Source organism: Hibiscus syriacus, unplaced genomic scaffold, assembly GCF_006381635.1.
Source record: "Hibiscus syriacus cultivar Baekdansim isolate YM2019G1 unplaced genomic scaffold, ASM638163v2 tig00110987_pilon, whole genome shotgun sequence".
Classification (NCBI taxonomy): Eukaryota; Viridiplantae; Streptophyta; class Magnoliopsida; order Malvales; family Malvaceae; genus Hibiscus; species Hibiscus syriacus.
The window spans coordinates 1378624-1396940 of record NW_024062941.1 but is presented as its reverse complement, the minus strand read 5'-3'; the positions used below and the strand labels follow the sequence as shown (position 1 = coordinate 1396940).

The 18317-nt window shown below is 39.5% G+C and overlaps 1 protein-coding gene across 4 annotated transcripts in view; it reads left to right on the top strand.

Annotated features, from left to right (window-relative positions):
* Positions 1–14949, top strand: part of LOC120148829 (phosphoglucan, water dikinase, chloroplastic-like) — a 40286-nt gene extending 25337 nt beyond the window's left edge. Inside the window, exons 10-19 of one of the 4 annotated variants that reach the window (XM_039161833.1) lie at positions 8361–8569; positions 8684–8802; positions 9062–9132; positions 9279–9396; positions 10084–10170; positions 10277–10363; positions 10737–10813; positions 10945–11095; positions 11200–11311; positions 13973–14949. In XM_039161833.1, coding sequence (XP_039017764.1) covers positions 8361–8569; positions 8684–8802; positions 9062–9132; positions 9279–9396; positions 10084–10170; positions 10277–10363; positions 10737–10813; positions 10945–11095; positions 11200–11311; positions 13973–14880 — 1939 coding nt within the window. In that variant the 3' untranslated portion in view covers positions 14881–14949. Of the gene's footprint in view, positions 1–8360; positions 8570–8683; positions 8803–9061; positions 9133–9278; positions 9397–10083; positions 10171–10276; positions 10364–10736; positions 10814–10944; positions 11096–11186; positions 11312–13972 lie in introns of all 4 variants that reach the window. The other 3 variants (XM_039161834.1, XM_039161837.1, XM_039161835.1) reach the window with 3 other exon arrangements.
* The last annotated feature ends 3368 nt before the right edge of the window (positions 14950–18317 follow it).

Here is an 18317-nt window from a genome sequence, read left to right as displayed (position 1 = left end):
GAAAGCCCGTTTGATATTCCGTCCCATTAAATCATTAATACATATGGCAGATCCTTTATTATTAAGATTAAAGTGGAAGGTTGTGATGAGTTCTTTCCTGAGCTTGAAGATGGGGTGGAAGAAGCTGGTTCTGTGGAAGGACGAGTCGTCCCGGGGGAAGTAACTCAATCGGAAGAGAACAAAGGGACCGATAGAGAAAATCGACAAGGACAGTTGAATTTTCAGTCGAGGTCACACGCTTCTCAAGGGGATGACACGCTGACTGAGGGTAATTTGAATTTTAACGTGGAAGTCAATGATATTATAGGGACTGTCCAAGGTGTCGAGGGGTCAGTACTAGGTGAGGCTAAAAGTAAGCAGAAAGTGTCAGAAGTTTCTTCTGCTGAGAGGAAAAGGGCGTTCAGCGTGGAAGGTGGCACCTCGGGGCAAGAAAAAGTGTCAAAGACTGTGGGATTAATTCTAAAATGGGTAGATCTGAGGAGGTTGGGCCTGAGCAGGTTGGGCATGTTTCTTCAGCCCAATGTTGTCTTGTGGATAATGTAAGCAATTTTCAGGATCGAACTCTTTCTGAAACACATGAGGAAAATAGTGGAACCATGGTGGAGGAGGCGAATGAAATCAGCAAGGATTTTGAGGATATGGATAAGGGTGAAAAAAGAAATAAATCTAAGAAGGTTATTAGCAATCCAAGGGTGAAGAGTGGCAGGAGATGGAGATTGGGATATCAGGTATCCAAAGGCTTGTCAAGTAGTATGACCTCTGATGGCTTGAGGGGTGGTGGACGTTTTGTGAGGGTGTAAAGAAGGTCGAAAACAAGAAGAGTTTGGTTATGTGCAGAAAATAGTCATAAGCACATTCAGAACAAGCTGGTACTTCATAATTTTAAGCAATTTTCTTCAGCTTCAGGGGATAGGGGTAAGGACAAGGTTTTCACTGATTCTGCCCAAGTTCAGAACACGTCCATGGGCCACATTAGCAGCAGTTGTTCTCCAATCAGGGGGTGGCAGATCAGTCTATTATTTCTAGGAATCGGAGACTATACAGAAAGAAGAGAAGTGGCTTAATCTCAGAAGCTTTGGCTAATGCAGATGTATCTACAGTCTACTCTAGTTCCTTTTCTAATGCTCTTGAGGAAGCATTGAATACTTGGGAAGTATGTCAGAGTTTAGGCATTTCTTTCAAGGAAGGGAGGGAGGCTTTTATGGAGAAAATCAGAAAGATGGAGGAAGGAGGAGGGGTGGTCAATGAAACTGGTTAGTGAGCCAGTTTCTGTTTCTTGAAGGTTTGGGTCTGAAGTGTTTATGACGGAGTGCAATTTTATTTCGTGGAATGTTAGGGGCTTAGGAAGAAAGGAAAAAATTAGAGGAGTGTCGAGACTTGTAAATAAGTTGAAACCGGTCGTACTGCTTTTACAGGAGACAAAACTGAGTAAAAGCCAGAAGGGTCTTAATAGGAAGTTAGGAGGAAAGCTGTTGAAGGGTGCAAGTTTCCAGCCAGCGGATGGGTCTGCTGGTGGATTGATGTGTTTGTGGAATGAAAATGTTTATGAGGTTAACGAGGTGTCTAATCACAGCAGATTTCAGGTGTTAACAGGGAAGTTCAAGGTGTCTAAAGTGGAGTGTGTTTTCATTAATGTGTACGTTCCTTCTGTAGAGGAAGAAAAAGAGGAATTTTTCAGGCAGTTGTTGAGTTATGTTCTCTTGGTTGATCTGCCAGTTTGCATTGGGGGAGATTTTAATGCTTATCTCGAACAAGAGGAGAAGATTGGTGCTTCTCAAAATTGGCATTCAATGGGTCTGCTAAGGAATTTTCTGCAACAATCGAATTTAATAGATCTCCCTATGGTAGGCGGCACTTTCACTTGGGGTAGTAATAGAGAAATCACTACTTGGGTAAGGCTTGATCGTTTCTTATTGAGCAGTATGTCACGAACTTGGGCTTTTTCCCACACTTTGGGCTATGTTGGGCCACATTTGGTCTTGGAGGTTGATAGAATAGTGTAGATTATTCTAGTACACTCAAGACTTGTACATATTCTAGAAGCATTCTAGAGTCTTCCATGTTAGGTAGGAAATAATGGAGAATTCTAGAGAATCTCTCCCTACCGTAGGATCAAATCAATCTCCACCGTCCATTGAGGAGGTGGGATGCTATAAATAGGTGTAGAATCCTCATTTGTAAATCATCCATGAGTTGTAAGCATTCAAGAATTCAACAAGCTCTCTCTAAGTTCTTTCCTTTCTTCTTTGTTTCCTTGCCAATCCTTTCACTAGCACGAGTTCGAGTGAGGCTGACTTAGCTATCGCGAGGGGCGAAAAGGAGCTAAGGCCGCACGAGGCTTATTGAGCGATTAAGTCCGTGACAGTTGGTATCAGAGCCAGTTAAAGCATCAATATCGTGCACGTGTCTTGTAGGAATGACCGGGAACTCGAACGAGTCGACTGCTACCGAGGGACGTGGGAAAGAAACTGCACCCACCAACCCGAAGAAGAGCACCAACGAGTCGACTGTTACTGAGGAACGTGGGAGAGAAGCTGAACCCACCAACCAGAAGAAAAAAAGGGACCAGACTAAAGCCCGCGAGGGGAGCTCACTAGAACCGATGGTGGCAGAATTCGGGGAGAGGCTGGAGAGGGTCCAACATGACTTCAAGACGCTGGAGGACCATGTCTTGGAGCAAGTTGACGCGCTCAAGGGGAGTGCCGAAGAGACTAGCAATGAGGTAGAAGTTCGGTTCATACGACTAGAAGATATGATCCAATCCTTACGTGAAAGCATCGAGGGGATGCGGGAGGACGTGACGCTCTGCAAGAGAGCCGCCGTTAGCGGGAGTGCTAACATCACCATCTCCAACCCGAGGGTCGAGTGCCCCAAGCCGCAAGGGTTCAACGGGGCAAGGGACGCCAAGGAAGTCGAAAACTACCTATGGCGGATGGAACAATACTTCGAGGGAATCGGCCTTAACGACGAGACGGCTAAGGTAAAGACCGCTGCTTTATATCTTTCCGATACTGCTATGTTATGGTGGCGTAGGAAACATGCCGACATTGAGCGAGGGGCTTGTCGGTTAGATACGTGGGATGAGTTCAAGAAAGAACTCAAGAAGCACTTCTATCCCGAGAATGTGGTCTATGAGGCTCGCAAGAGATTGCGGGAGTTGAAGCAACGGGGTACTATGCGGGACTATGTAAAAGAATTCACAACCCTTATGCTTCAAATTCCCAATATGTCCGAGGAGGATCTCTTGTTCTATTTCATTGACGGACTACAAGGATGGGCCAAGCAAGAGATGCACCGTCGGGACATTAAAACGGTTGATGAGGCCATTGCCATCGCCGAGTCACTCGTCGACTTCCAACCCTACTCCCACACCAATGCGGCGAAGAACAAGGATAAATATCCAGCCAGAGGTGGGGGAGAACGGCTGGAGAACAACCAAGGCAACCGAGACCGAGATCACCGAAGGCCACAAGCTAAAGAGGGAGATCGTGATCGACGTCCGGGCCGAAGGGACTATGAAGAGAAGAAAAAGGCCTTCGTTCCCAAAGGAGGATGCTTCTTGTGTAAAGGACCGCATCCGATGAGTAGCTGTCCCAAACTTGGTTCATTGTCTGCCATCGTCGATCGTCAAGACACAGAGTCTCAAGCCGAGATGGGGTCACTCCAAGCTCTAAACGCCTTGAAGGCCAACCCATTGACACCAACATCGAGTAATGGGCTCATGTATGTGGAAGCGGTGATTAACGAGAAGCCGACAAGAGCCATGGTGGACACGGGAGCTACCCACAATTTCGTGTCTAAAGACGAAGCCAACCATTTGGGCCTAAAGTACACTGGGAGCACAGGATGGCTCAAGACGGTAAACACACAAGCTGTACCACTCCATGGCGTGGCACGAGGGGTCGAGCTACGCTTAGGCACTTGGAAGGGCCAAGTGAACTTTTCTGTCATTCCCATGGATGACTTTAAAGTCGTTTTGGGGTTGGACTTTCTCCGACAGGTAACCGTTATCCCTATGCCTTCCTTTAGTTCTGTTTGCATCTTGGAGAAAGGGTCTCCTTGCATGATCCCCACGGTCGAGGCACCGAAAGAGCAAGGTCGAGATGCCACACAACTCTCGGCCATACAACTTGGTAAAGGCATCAAGAAAGGGGACATTACTTACTTGGCCATGCTAAAGGAAGATGACGAGATCGAGAAAATGGATGACCTACCATTGATCATCCGTGAAGTCCTAGAGGATAACAAGGATGTGATGCCGCCCGAGTTACCAAATAAACTTCCCCCAAGGCGTGAGGTGGATCACAAGATCAAGTTGGAACCAGGTGCCAAGCCGCCAGCCTTGGCACCCTATCGAATGGCTCCACCCGAACTTAAGAAACTTCGAAGGCAACTCAAAGAGCTAGTCGATATGGGAATGATTCGACCTTCGAAGGCACCGTATGGCGCACCAGTACTCTTCCAAAAGAAGCACGATGGGTCGTTGTGCATGTGTGTCGATTACCGGGCACTTAACAAGGTAACCATTAAAAATCGCTACTCGATCCCTTTGATTGCCGATTTATTTGACAGACTTGGAGGAGCCAAGGTGTACATAAAGATGGACTTGCAAAAAGGCTACTACCAAGTTCGAATAGCAGAAGGCGACGAGCTAAAGACCGCATGCATCACCCGATACGGATCGTACGAGTGGTTGGTCATGCCCTTTGGTCTAACCAATGCACCGGCAACGTTTTGCACGCTCATGAACAAGCTCTTCCAACCGTACTTGGACCAGTTCATGGTGGTGTACTTGGACGATATCGTGGTATACAGTAACTCTATTGGGGAACATGTAGACCACTTGAGGATTGTGTTCAAGATACTTCGAGAAAACGAGTTGTACGTCAAGAGGGAAAAGTGCACGTTTGCCACCGAGGAAGTACACTTCCTTGGACATGTAATCGGCCACGGGAAGCTATTCATGGACGGGAGCAAAATCAAAGCCATAACCGAGTGGGAGCCACCGACCAAGGTAAGTGAGATGAGGTCCTTCCTTGGTCTAGTAAATTATTATTGCCGGTTTATACAGGGTTATTCGGCGCGAGCATCACCATTGACGGACCTACTCAAGAAATTTAAGGCGTGGGAGTGGTCCGAACAATGTCAGAAGGCCTTTGAGAACCTAAAGGCAGCAGTTAGCCAAGAACTTGTCTTGGCCTTACCCGACTTTACCATGCCATTCGAGGTGCATACAGATGCATCTGACTTCGCTATCGGGGGAGTATTAATGCAAGAGGGGCATCCGATAGCATTTGAGAGCCGCAAGCTAAATGACACTGAGAGGCAGTACACGGTGCAAGAAAAGGAGATGACGGCCATCATCCATTGCTTGCGGGTATGGAGACATTACTTACTCGGCGCGCATTTCAACATCAAGACCGACAACGTGGCGACGGGTTACTTTCAGACCCAGAAGAAGCTATCACCAAAACAAGCTAGGTGGCAAGACTTTCTAGCCGAGTTCGACTACACGTTGGAATACAAGCCGGGCAAAGCCAACGTTGTAGCCGATGCCTTAAGTCGAAAGGCGGAGCTCGCCGCGATCTCTCTAGCCAAGGGAACCGTGTTGGAACGCATCAAGGAGGGCCTTAAGCAAGATCCAATGGCAAGAGAATTAGTAAAGCTGGCTAGCGATGGCAAAACCCAATGGTTTTGGGTAGAGGACGGTCTACTCTACAACAAGGGACGGCAAATCTATGTTCCAAAGTGGGACAACTTAAGGCGAATCTTATCAAAGAGTGCCACGACACCAAGTGGGCTGGTCATCCGGGTCAAAAGCGCACTATGGCATTACTAGAGACGGCATACTTTTGGCCCCATATGAAGGATAGCATGGAGCTTTACGTGAAGACTTGTCTTGTGTGCCAACAAGACAAAGTGGAGAACCGACAGCCGGCGGGATTACTGGAACCTTTACCAGTCCCCCAAAGACCTTGGGATGTGATCACCTTGGATTTCATTAGTGCATTACCCAAGTCCGAGGGATACGGTTCGATCATGGTCGTCGTGGACCGATTTTCTAAGTATGGGACTTTCATACCATGCCCCAAGGATTGCACTGCAGAGGAGGCCGCACGAGCATTCTTCAAGAATGTCGTGAAGCATTGGGGCTTACCAAGGAGCATCATTAGTGATCGAGACCCTCAATTCACCGGACTCTTATGGACGGAATTGTTCAAGCTCCTTGGAACCGAGTTAAATTTCTCCACAAGCTTTCATCCTCAAACTGATAGGCAGACTGAACGGGTGAACGCTTTGTTGGAGTGTTATTTGCGGCACTTTGTGAGTACTAACCAGCGAGATTGGGCTAAATTGCTAGACGTCGCCCAATTCTCTTATAACTTGCAGCGGAGTGAAGCCACAGGCCGGAGTCCGTTTGAGCTTGCGACCGGACAACAACCGCTCACGCCGCACACACTGACAATGCCACTTGACGAGGGTAAGAGTCCCGGGGCCGCCAAGATGGCTAAGTCATGGGAGGAGAATGCCGACATCGCCCGCGCATGTTTGGAGAAAGCACGGAAGAAGATGAAGAAATGGGCGGACGAGAATAGGCGACATCGAGAGTTCTCCATTGGAGACTTAATCCTTGTGAAGCTTTTACCACAACAGTTTTAACACATTTTATATCTTTCAAATTTTAACACACATTTTATAGATTTAGAATCAATTTAGTGAATGTGAACATAGGTGGTGCAACCAAAAATTTTAAGTGAAAGTTCATAAGAAAAAACTCAACATGGGGAAATATTGGAGGACTTCACGAGGTTTTTGGAATTTCAACACTCTACTAGGCATCCTATTTATAGGTATGTAGTGGTAAGAATGGCTTCCCTCATAATATATAGGAACATTATGAGTGAACATTAGAGATCTGACTAATTCTAATAAATGTTGGTCTTTCCTTTCAGCTATCCTGTTTCGTTGAGGTGTATTGACATAAGAACTCACGGATAATTCCTTTTTCTTTACAGTATGACCTTAAAGTGTTTGTAGAATAATCACTTCCATTGTCTGTTTTTAGGATTTGGATGTGGCATTGAAATTGGGTATGAATCATAGTGTAAAAGGATTTGAATAAACTTTATGTTTTAGATTTATCTTTCATGAGAAACAAATGAGCCTCATCAATTATTTTGGCATGCGAAGGTCCCCAAAGGTCACTATATATTATGGAAAATGGATGGGAATATGTGTATTTGATGCTATGATATACATGGTGAGTATGTTTGGCAAGTTGATAGATTCCCCAGGAAATGGTCTTTGGTTCTTTTATTAATAAACAGGTGAGAAATAGTTTTGCAAGATAATCAAAGTTTGGATAACCAAGACGAAAATGCCATAACATAATTGGATCTAAAACAATAGAATTAAAAGAAGTTGCAGGAACATAGTTGATTACACAACTTGAATTAACTTGTCCATGTAGAGGAGAGTTCCCTTTGAGGAAGTAAAGGTCACCACAAAATTCAGCACTGCCAATCAGCCTCCCTAAATTCACTGCCTGAAATTCAAAAAAGTTGGAATAGAATTTAGTGACAGTTCAAATCACTAGATAATTTATTTATGGAAAGCAGATTGCAAGCCAATTTGGGAACATAAAGGACAAAGGATAGAAGAAGGTCATTTCCTAATTGAACTGATCCAATCCCTTCCACTTTAGAGATTGATCCGTCGACTGTTCAAATTGTGGAGAGATTAGGTTGTGAGATGTATTTATAAAATACAATTAGATCCCCAGTCATGTGATCAGAAGCTCCAGAATCGACTATTCAGGATTTTGCTCTACTATTGTAGGCGACAAAAGAAATAGCGGCTGATCTCTCAAGTATTGTGGGCTGATGAATTCGGCCAGCATCAGTTTGTTGTCATTGAATATGCTGTTTAGGATAGGAGTGGTTGGATTTTCCGTGATTTTCTGATGGTGATAACCTAGCCCCATGTGAATATTCTAAGAAGAAAGGAAAGGAAATTCAAAAAGCAAAAAAAGAGAGATTTCAAATGAAAAGAGGAGATTCTGTATTGTATTGTTTCAAAAATAAAAGAATCAGCCTACTTTTATATACTAAGAATTAAAAAAAGTAGAATTCAAGTAGATATCTTTTTCTTAACCAAATATCCTAAGAAAACTCATCTTATCTTTTAACCAGATAAACCTAATCCTAAGTAAGTTAGAACTCAGAATTTAGGATGAACAAAAGCTTCTTTTCTACTCGTTTAAATCACGACATATTTTCACAATATATTTTAGCTTTAGTTTTTTGCTCTTTTTCTCTCCATTTTTCTCATTCATGCAGTACTGACTTGCATTGAATTAGGTTGCTCAACATGCTTGAAGCTATGGGAGGAGCCAATTGGTTTGCAGATAATCTGGAATCAAAGAATATAAGCTCCTGGAATGATCCACTGGGTGTCTTAATTGTTGGTGTTAATCAGCTTAGTTTATCCGGTTGGAAACCAGAAGAATGTGCTGCTATTGAAAATGAGCTTACTGCCTGGCAAGAGAAAGGTCTCTTTGAGAAGGAAGGTACCTCTCTTGTCCTTTTTTCTCTTGAATTTGGAAACGTTTGCTTGGTTAGTAGAGTAGCTCTACTTACATAGATTTATTTATTTTTCTTGGCCCCCTTTGTTTATTATAAAGGAAGTGAAGATGGAAAAAGAATCTGGGCGTTAAGACTCAAAGCTACACTTGACAGAACAAGGAGACTGACTGAGGAATATTCTGAAGTCCTCCTGCAATTATTCCCTCAAAAAGTTCAGGTAAAGAAATATTCTTGTGAAAAGCAAATTTTTGTACTATATGATGAAACTTTTGTATATGTACATACCTGCTGTTTATACCATAACCTTTAGTGGTTATATCTGATAAACTCTGGATGGATATGCAATTTTCAATGTATAGATCAGTTTCTTCCTGAATGTTGCAACCTCCAATGGTACAACTTTATATCATCTGTAATTAATTTAAGGTTTATAGATGAAGTAACTGGAATCTTGAGATTTTTTTTTAATCTTGAAGATGCTCGGGAAAGCTCTTGGAATTCCAGAGAACAGTGTAAGGACATATGCTGAATCTGAGATTCGGGCTGGGTATGGTGACATTTATCTTTCTGATGGATCCATGAATGCTATACTCTTTTATGTTTGTGATTTTTCTATCTAAATTGTATGGAAGAATTCATTTTACTTGTGCATAATTTACCGGTTTCTATTTTCCTAACTGGAAAGTTTTGTAGGGTGATCTTTCAGGTTTCAAAACTTTGTTCACTTCTTTTGAAAGCTGTTAGAACAGCACTTGGTTTTGAAGGGTGGGATGTCCTTGTTCCAGGAGTGGTGTCTGGAACATTGGTTCAGGTACCTCAATCACTTTAATGTGACTTCATCTCAGCACAACAATATTATTTGCAATTTTTCTCTCATTCCGTTCCTTCTGAATCCATAAACACATCATTATGTCAACAAGGCAGCAAATTACATTAGGAAGCAAGTCCTAGTTATGCTTTTTCTGTTGAAAATAAGTTTGGGTAATGAGACATGCAGATCATTGTCCTAATTGCAACTATCCCTGTTATAGGCGCACTAAAATGTTTAACTTCTATCTGAAAATTCTTAGTTGGATTTAAAAATCTTTTACCTAATCTCAAAACTAGAAGTATTATGTGGTAATGACTGGACTTGGTATGCTTATTTAGTTCATGGATTTAGAACTTAAAAATATATAAATAATTCAAAATTCGATGATTTTCAAAACTCTTTTTTGATGATTATTACCCAAATGGAATATTTTACTTTAGCCCACTAGATTTTGGACAAGTCTCCCCCAGAAAAGGACAATTACGCAACCAAAAATATAAAGGGCCGAATGCATATTACTAGCATGTCTTGCACCAAACTCAAGTTGTAAGAATATGATGCTTTTAACTTTATCATCTGGTAATGTGAAATATAATTGTTCCAACATGTGAAATTGTGCCCTTTTAGTTACTTGTATACCTCTGCAAATTTCTGAGTTTGTATGATGTAAAATTAGTGTTGCTTCAGGTTGAGAACATTATACCTGGATCACTGCCTTCATCTTTAGAAGGACCTGTTATTCTTGTGGTTAATAAAGCTGATGGAGATGAGGAGGTTTGTGATGGTTTTTAATTAGCTATTTGTTTCGAGCGTTGAATGTTATTTTCCATTTTCTCGTATCCAAGCAAAATGGTCATGTAATCTAATTTTTGTGCCGCAGGTGACAGCAGCTGGATCTAATATTGCTGGAGTCGTGCTTTTGCAGGAGCTGCCTCACTTATCTCATCTTGGTGTTAGGGCCCGACAAGCAAGTTCCTTCCTCTTATGATATTAATTTTATGGGTAAAGTACACAAATGGTCATTAGACTATGTTGAAGTTATCTTTTTGGTCATTGATATTCTGGAAGTTACAAAATGGTCATTAGACTTTATCAAACTACTACAAAATGGTTATTAACTTATCGAACTGTTACAAAATGGTCCTTAAACTTATCGAAATTTATCATTATTTTGTAACGTGCAGTGACCAATTTGTAACTTCAAAAATTTAGTGACCAAAAATATCATTTTGGTATAGTTCAGTGACCATTTGTGTACTTTACCCTAATTTTATTATAGGTTTTGTGATAGAATTATTTATTAGTCTGACAGACTGATAAAAGTACAAGTTTTTGTACAGGAAAAGGTTGTTTTCGTTACATGTGAAGATGAAGAAAAAGTTTCCTATATACAAAAGCTCCAAGGAAAATATGTGAGGTTGTTTCTGAACTTTACCTCAGTATAATAAACTTTTTTTTCGAATCAATCAAATATTGAGAGTTAGCTGTGTACTATTCAATCTGATACTTGAATGTTATTTATTTATTTATTTTTTTGAACTCTTGAAGACTGGACGCATCATCAAGTGGCGTGAACATAAGTCTTTGTCCTTTAGATGAACATGATGCTGATTCTGTTTCCAAAAATCTTTCAACTAATAGTTCATCTGCTGTTAAAGTGCGTGGACCACATGATTCTTCTGCATTGGTCATTAATCAGGTAAGTTTTGCTCTCTTCCATGTTAAATTACAGGAAGCCAGCGATCTCACTGTTATTTTTTATGATATTCATCAAACTGATAATGATTTTTCTTTTTCATACAGGGTAGTTCTTCTTCAGGAATTATACTGCTTGCTGATGCAGATGCACAAACTTCAGGGGCAAAGGCAGCAGCCTGTGGTCGCTTAGCTTCCTTGGCGGCAGTTTCTGATAAGGGTAACATTTTTTTTTCTTGGAACCTAACTTCGGATTCTTTGATCATAAGAAGTATCATATATGAGTAATGTTCAACAAAATACTTGATGGGAGAACTTTGCCATCCTTGTGGTCCAACCCTGCTCAAAAGGATTAGTCTCTGCTTAGACTGTTAAACAGATAGGCGAGGAGCACTCATGATTCATACCAAAAAACAATATCTTTTTCTTATGACAAATAATTGAGGCTGATGAAGTACTATACGAAATCAAAGATATATTTTGTTTAAAATTCCACCTATTTTATTATGGAACATCTTAGGGGGTTTTATTATGGTATTAATGTTGAGGATGGAGAGTTGGCTACTTGGGCAAATGATATTGGATGCTCGGTGGGTTATCTTCCATCAGATTATTTAGGCTTACCTTTGGGGCATAGGAGGAACTCGGCTGCTATGTGGGAACCAATAGTGGCGAGATTTAATGCGAAATTGAGTGGGTGGATGGCTAATTCCTTGTCGTTAGCAGGAAGGGTGGTGTGGTTAAATCGGTACTCTGCTCTCTCCCCGTCTATTTTCTGTCCATTTTCAGAATTCCAGCTTCTGTGTTACTAAAACTTAATTCTATCATGGTTGCATTTCTGTGGGGGGGTTCGGCGGATAAGAAAAAAATCCATTGGGTCAACTGGAAGTTGGTTACTAAATCAAAAAAATTGGGGGGTTTAGGGATCCCAAACTTATCACTGTTGAACAGAGCTTTGTTAGGGAAATGGGTATGGAAGTTTGCATCAGAAAAGAGGTCTTGGTGGAAGAGAGTGGTGTGTGGTGTTTATAATATGGACTCAAATTCCATTATGACGGGGAATTCCTGGACAGGTCGTGCATCGTGGATTTGGAAAGGTGTGGTTAAAAGTTTCTTCAACAATGATGGTTTTGGGGATTGCGTTAGACGAAATATGCGTTTGAAGATGGGGAATGGTGTAGCTGTGGAGTTTTGGAATGACGTTTGGTTGGGGGAAGTTCCTTTGAAAGTTCTGTTCCCTAGACTTTTTGTTCTTTCTAACAATAAAGAGGGCAAAGTGATGGAGTTTGGGGAGAATAATGACTCGGGGTGGGTGTGGGACATCCAATTGAGAAGAAATTTGGTTGATTGGGAATTTGAGCAATGGTTACAGTTGATTGCTATGTTGAATAATATATCCCTATTTACTGATGTAGATGATTGTTGGATTTGGTTAGGGAATGGAGAGGGATGTTATACAGCGAAATCTTGTATCAACGCCTTCATTGATCAAGACGAGTCTGGGCAGAATCAGCAAAATTGGGATAAGCATATTTGGGTAGGGATTGCACCTCCAAGGGTGGAAACGTTTGTTTGGCAAGTAGCACATCAGAGATTGCCTGTTAAAGAGGAATTAGTGAAGATAGGAGTGACAGAGATTATTGATCATCTGTGTATTGTGTGGTAGTGAAGTGGAATCAGTTTCACATTTATTTCTGCATTGTAAGATAGTGTGGGGCTTGTGGTCAACATTTTTGAAAATGTGGAATGTGTCTTTGGTGATTCCAAAGCATATCACTGATTTTTTCATTTTGTGGGATGATTTAATACCTAAATCTTCGATCTGGAAGTTCATTCCAAGGGCAGTGATGTGGTCAGTGTGGAAATGTAGAAATGAAATTATCTTTCAGAATGGAAAGCTGGATTTGGTCAGATTGTTTTTCATCATTCGATTTAGAGTAGCTTCCTGGTTTGTTGCAAGGTTCAACGATGTGGTTATTCCTTTAGATTCACTAGTAGGTGATTTAAAACTTGCCGATTCGAGGGAAAAGAAACGACAGGACTGCTCTCAATCTTCTTGTTGGGTTCCTCCCCCGGATGGGTTCTTAAAGCTAAATGTTGATGGAGCGATGGTTTCGGGTTGGGATAAAGGAGGTATTGGTGGTCTGGTTCGGGATACTAAAGGTGTGTTGCTTCAGTGGTTCTCTGAACCAGTAGGGGGAGGTCCTCCTATCATGGCAGAGTTGTTGGCGATTAAGAGGGGGCTGTGTCTTATGGAAGAGCAAGGTTATGTTCTTAATAAGAGGTTTATTCTGGAAACTGACTCAATTAATGCTTTGAAGTGGATCAAGAATCCGGGCTTATGCCCCCCTTTGTTTCTATCCTTGGTGAACGATATAGTTGCGCTGTTGGCAAGAAAGGATATTATTATAAAGCATATTTTGAGAGCGGCAAACTGGGAAGCTGATAAACTAGCTAAAGATGGGATAGGGTGATTCTTGGTTTATATTGGTTATGTTGTTTTGTAGGAAATGTTATATTCTGTGTTGTAAGGTTTTGGAGTTAAGTCTTATGTTCTTCATTTGGAGGTTTTGGAGTCTTTTGGGCACTACCTATGTATTATTGTTTTTATGAATAAAATTTTCTAGGCATTCTTTTCCTTCTTCCTTAATCCTTCATGTTACTCACATAACATGAAGGATTAGAAGGGGTTTTTTAATGAGGCCATTATTCTATCAAAAAAAAAAAAACGAGTCTCCACTTCTTATCAAAAAAAAAAAGTCCACCTATTTGTTTTAATAAATTCTTTGGTTATCAGTTTTATGGAGCATAATCTTCTGTGTTATAAATTATACATTTAAATGGTGGTGTTTTGCATTTTTCTTTTTTGGTTTCTATATGGCAGTCTACAGTGACCTAGGGGTGCCAGCTTCATTTCGTGTTCCTGCTGGAGTAGTTATACCATTTGGCTCCATGGAATGGGCTTTAGAACAAAACAAATCCATGGAAACATTCGTGTCTCTTCAAGAAAAGATTGAAACAGCAGGTTTAGAAGGTGGTGAGCTCGACAAATTATGCCACCAACTCCAGCAGCTGGTATCTTCCCTACAGCCCCCACAAGACATAATTGATAGCATAATTAGGGAGTTTCCAGGCAATGCACGCCTAATTGTTCGTTCAAGTGCAAATGTTGAGGATTTGGCAGGGATGTCAGCTGCTGGACTTTATGAATCAATCCCAAATGTCAGTCCTTCCAATCCAACTGTTTTTGCCAGCGCTGTTAGCCAAGTATGGGCCTCACTCTATACTCGAAGAGCAGTACTAAGTCGCCGAGCTGCTGGTGTGTCGCAGAAAGATGCAACAATGGCAATCCTGGTTCAAGAAATGCTTTCACCTGATTATTCATTTGTACTTCACACGCTCAGCCCAACGGATCGTGACCATAACAATGTTGAGGCTGAGATTGCACCAGGGCTTGGTGAAACCCTTGCATCTGGAACTAGGGGCACACCCTGGCGTGTATCTTCCGGGAAGTTTGATGGGGTAGTGAAAACACTTGCATTTGCAAATTTCAGTGAGGAGATGGTGGTATCAGACGCAGGTCCTGCTGATGGGGAAGTAGTCCATTTGACAGTAGACTACAGCAAAAAACCGTTGACGGTTGATCCAATATTCCGTCAACAGCTTAGTCAGCGTCTGTGCACAGTTGGATTTTTCCTGGAGCGGAAGTTTGGGTGCCCACAGGATGTGGAAGGATGTGCTCTTGGAAAAGATATTTATATAGTCCAGACACGCCCCCAACCCCTGTAACGGTGATCAAGTATGCAATCTTACCCCTGAAACTAAGCTTTTCTTTCAGTTTTTCCGGTTTTCTATGCCCTACATATCCAGTATAGATGCAAAGCTACCTACATTTGCAGATAAATATGGGAGTGTTATATGAAGTCTAGAAATAAAACAAGATCCCATTCCCATCTTTTGTATTGCAGATAAATGTTTTGTTCAAATAATAAGTGTATGTATGTTCCCTTTCCTCTCAAGCATAGATTGGTTTTGTTGGAATTTGAATATAATCAAACCAGCCATGTCATCTTGGACAGTATTCATTAAAGCTTCCGGTGCTTCGCCACTGCATCCACCGCTCTGTTCCCTTCCCGGTAAGCAGGGCCGGTCCTGACTTTTTCTTGGCTCGCAAAACTAAAAAAATGGCCCTAATTTAAAAAAAATTAAAAAAATATGCAATATAAAATCTTAATTAATTTTTTATTAAATTAAATAAATATTAATTCATTACAATATCAAAAATGTCAAAAACATATTTAAGCATATAAATACTTATAAAAAAGCATTGCCTTCGAGCATTTCTTAATGCAAAATCATTGACGATAGTATTAACATCAATGTTTTCCAATATATTTTTCTCAATATATAACATAGTTAGCTCATTCAATCTTTTTTGTGACATTGTTGACCTCAAGTAATTCTTCAATAATTTCAGTTTTAAAAAATTTCTTTCCGCGGATGCTACCGTTACCGGCATTGTTAATAAGATTCGATAAGCAATTGAAACATTAGGATAACAATCTCTAGCTTCAACAAACTCAAGAACTTCAAGCGCTGACAAAAATACATTTGGTAAAGTCAATTGCAACACTTTCATTTCAGAAAAAAATCATCTGCATCAACATCCGACAAATTATTATGAGAAAAAATAATCTTAAAATTATTGCAACATTCTTTTAATTTATTGTCATCCGATGACTTCAACCTTGTAGAATCAATTAAAAAGCTAAAATAATTTTCAAAAATCTTTAACTGCTCAAATCTATCTTTCAAGGAAGCGATCACCATATCAACAACAACAAAAAAATAATTAACTTTGAAAGACTCTTCTGCTGATTGCATTTCTTCATCATGGTCATTCTCATCAAATTGTCTTTTTCTAAAAATACGACTCTTTGTCGGAAAAATTGGCTCTATGTCCATATCTAATGTAAGACTTTTAGCAATATCTATACTAGCTTCGAACCCCTTATTTCTATAGTTTTCAAAATATGACATTACACATTCCAACTCCTTTATGGTAGTATCAATGCACATTGATTTAGATTGTAATTTCTTACTCACCGAGTTGATAGCAAATAAAATATCATACCAGATAACCATTCCAAGTAAGAATTCAAAACTTTGAAGGGCACTAGCTAAACATTTTGCTTCTGCTTTTGCATCATTACCACAATATTCATATAATTGTAACAAAGCTAACCTTATTTTAGGAGCATGACATTTAACAGCTTTGACACTTTTAATTCGATTTTCCCATCGAGTATCAGATAAAGATTTCACAGTTTCCGGAACATTATCACATAAAATTTTTCACCTTTTGGTAGAACTTGCGAACAATGAATATATACGTTGCACAATCCCAAAAAAATGAAATAGCTTTAACACAAGAATGTGTCATATTAGAAAGAGAAAGATTAAGATTATGACAAGCGCATGACATATATAAAGCTCTAGGATTTATTTCAAGCAATCTCTTTTGAACACTTTGGTGTTTTCCTTTCATATTAGAACCATTGTCATATCCTTGGCCCCTCACATCATCAACGTTCAACTCTAAAGATTGCAATGTATTTACTAATTCATTAAAAAGCCCCAATCTAAATGTATCATCCACTTTCAAGAACTCTAAAAAGTACTCTTCTATTTTTACTTTGTTGTTTGACATATTTATGCATCGTACTATTAGAGTCATTTGTTATTGATGACTTACATCAGGGTTACAGTTAAGAATAATAGAGAAATATTTTGCCTTCTGTATGATCTTTAGAATATAAGTTCTAAAACTATGGGCCAAGAGAGAGATTAGTTCATTTTGAATTTTATGACCATGATAATGATAATGATAATGAATATTTTCATTTTGAATACGTCTAATATGGTCTTGAATAGGCAAATCAAATTCAGCAATCATTTCAATTAATCCTAAAAAGTTTACATTATTCTCATCGTAAATTTTCTCACTGGATCCTCGAAAAGCTAATTTATTTTTAGCAAGACATTTTACAACACAAACTGTTCTTATTAAAACTTGCCTCCAACATTCTTTCTCTTTTGAAATTCCTTGTTGTAAATCTTTATCAAGTGCTTGATTAGTTTTTAATCTCACTCTTAATTCACTCCAAATATTCATGTTAGTCATATGCTCAATACTATTTTCATGTTGTTCGAGTCTCTCACTAAGATGCTTCCAATCATTTAATCCATCATTTGCTAAATAACTCTTATTGTTTTGATTTGTAAACAATTTACAACAAAAACAATAAACTTTGTCCACATGTTTAGAATAGACTAACCATTTTCTATTGCTAATCTCTCCATTACTCAAGTTTCTAGAAAAATAAGCATATGGAAAATGCCTAGAATTATTAGCTAAAGGAAATTTCAAATTTAATTTTCTTATAGGCCCCTTTTCAACTAAAATATCTCTAGATTTATTATCAAGATTACCCCAATTTCTAGGATCATAAATATCCGCAGCAGGGACTAAGTGTTGATCAATCCCAACATCTTCAACATTAGACTCATTTTGTGCATGATTATGTATATTTAAATTAGAAATGTCACCATCTATATGATTTAGGATATCATGGTAATTTGCATCAGTAACACCTAGATTGGTACAATTTGAAGAACTATCAAGATTATTTAAATTCCCAACAATATCATTTAAATTTTTATTAGAAGGCTCTCCTACTCCACTTTTAAAGAATTTATCAAGAGTTCCCTTTTGTGATTCTATTAAATAATCTCTTTGTTTTTTTTTTCCTTTTTTCACTACCAGACAAATGTTTTTTAGGCAACATTATATAATGATGCAACTAATGTAGAAAAAAACAATAACACTTGTAAATGGGAAGATCCTCGATCGAAGTATTTATATGCCAAATTCGCAACACCGTAATGATTGAACTTAGAAGAAAGATGAAGTATCTACATATCCACGTTTGACATTTCATATCCAAAATTTATGAAAAAAAAGATAATAAGTTTACCTAGAATTTAGAAATATATAAAAATAAAAATAAAAAGATTTTGGAAACATGAACTTACTTAGGATTTTAAAAATATCTTCAATGACCACAATTGATGATGAGTAATTGTGATTTTGTGAATTGTGAGAGATATGAGAAATTGAAAATTGAGAACAATAAGAAATAAGTTAATTTCACTTCAATGTTCTC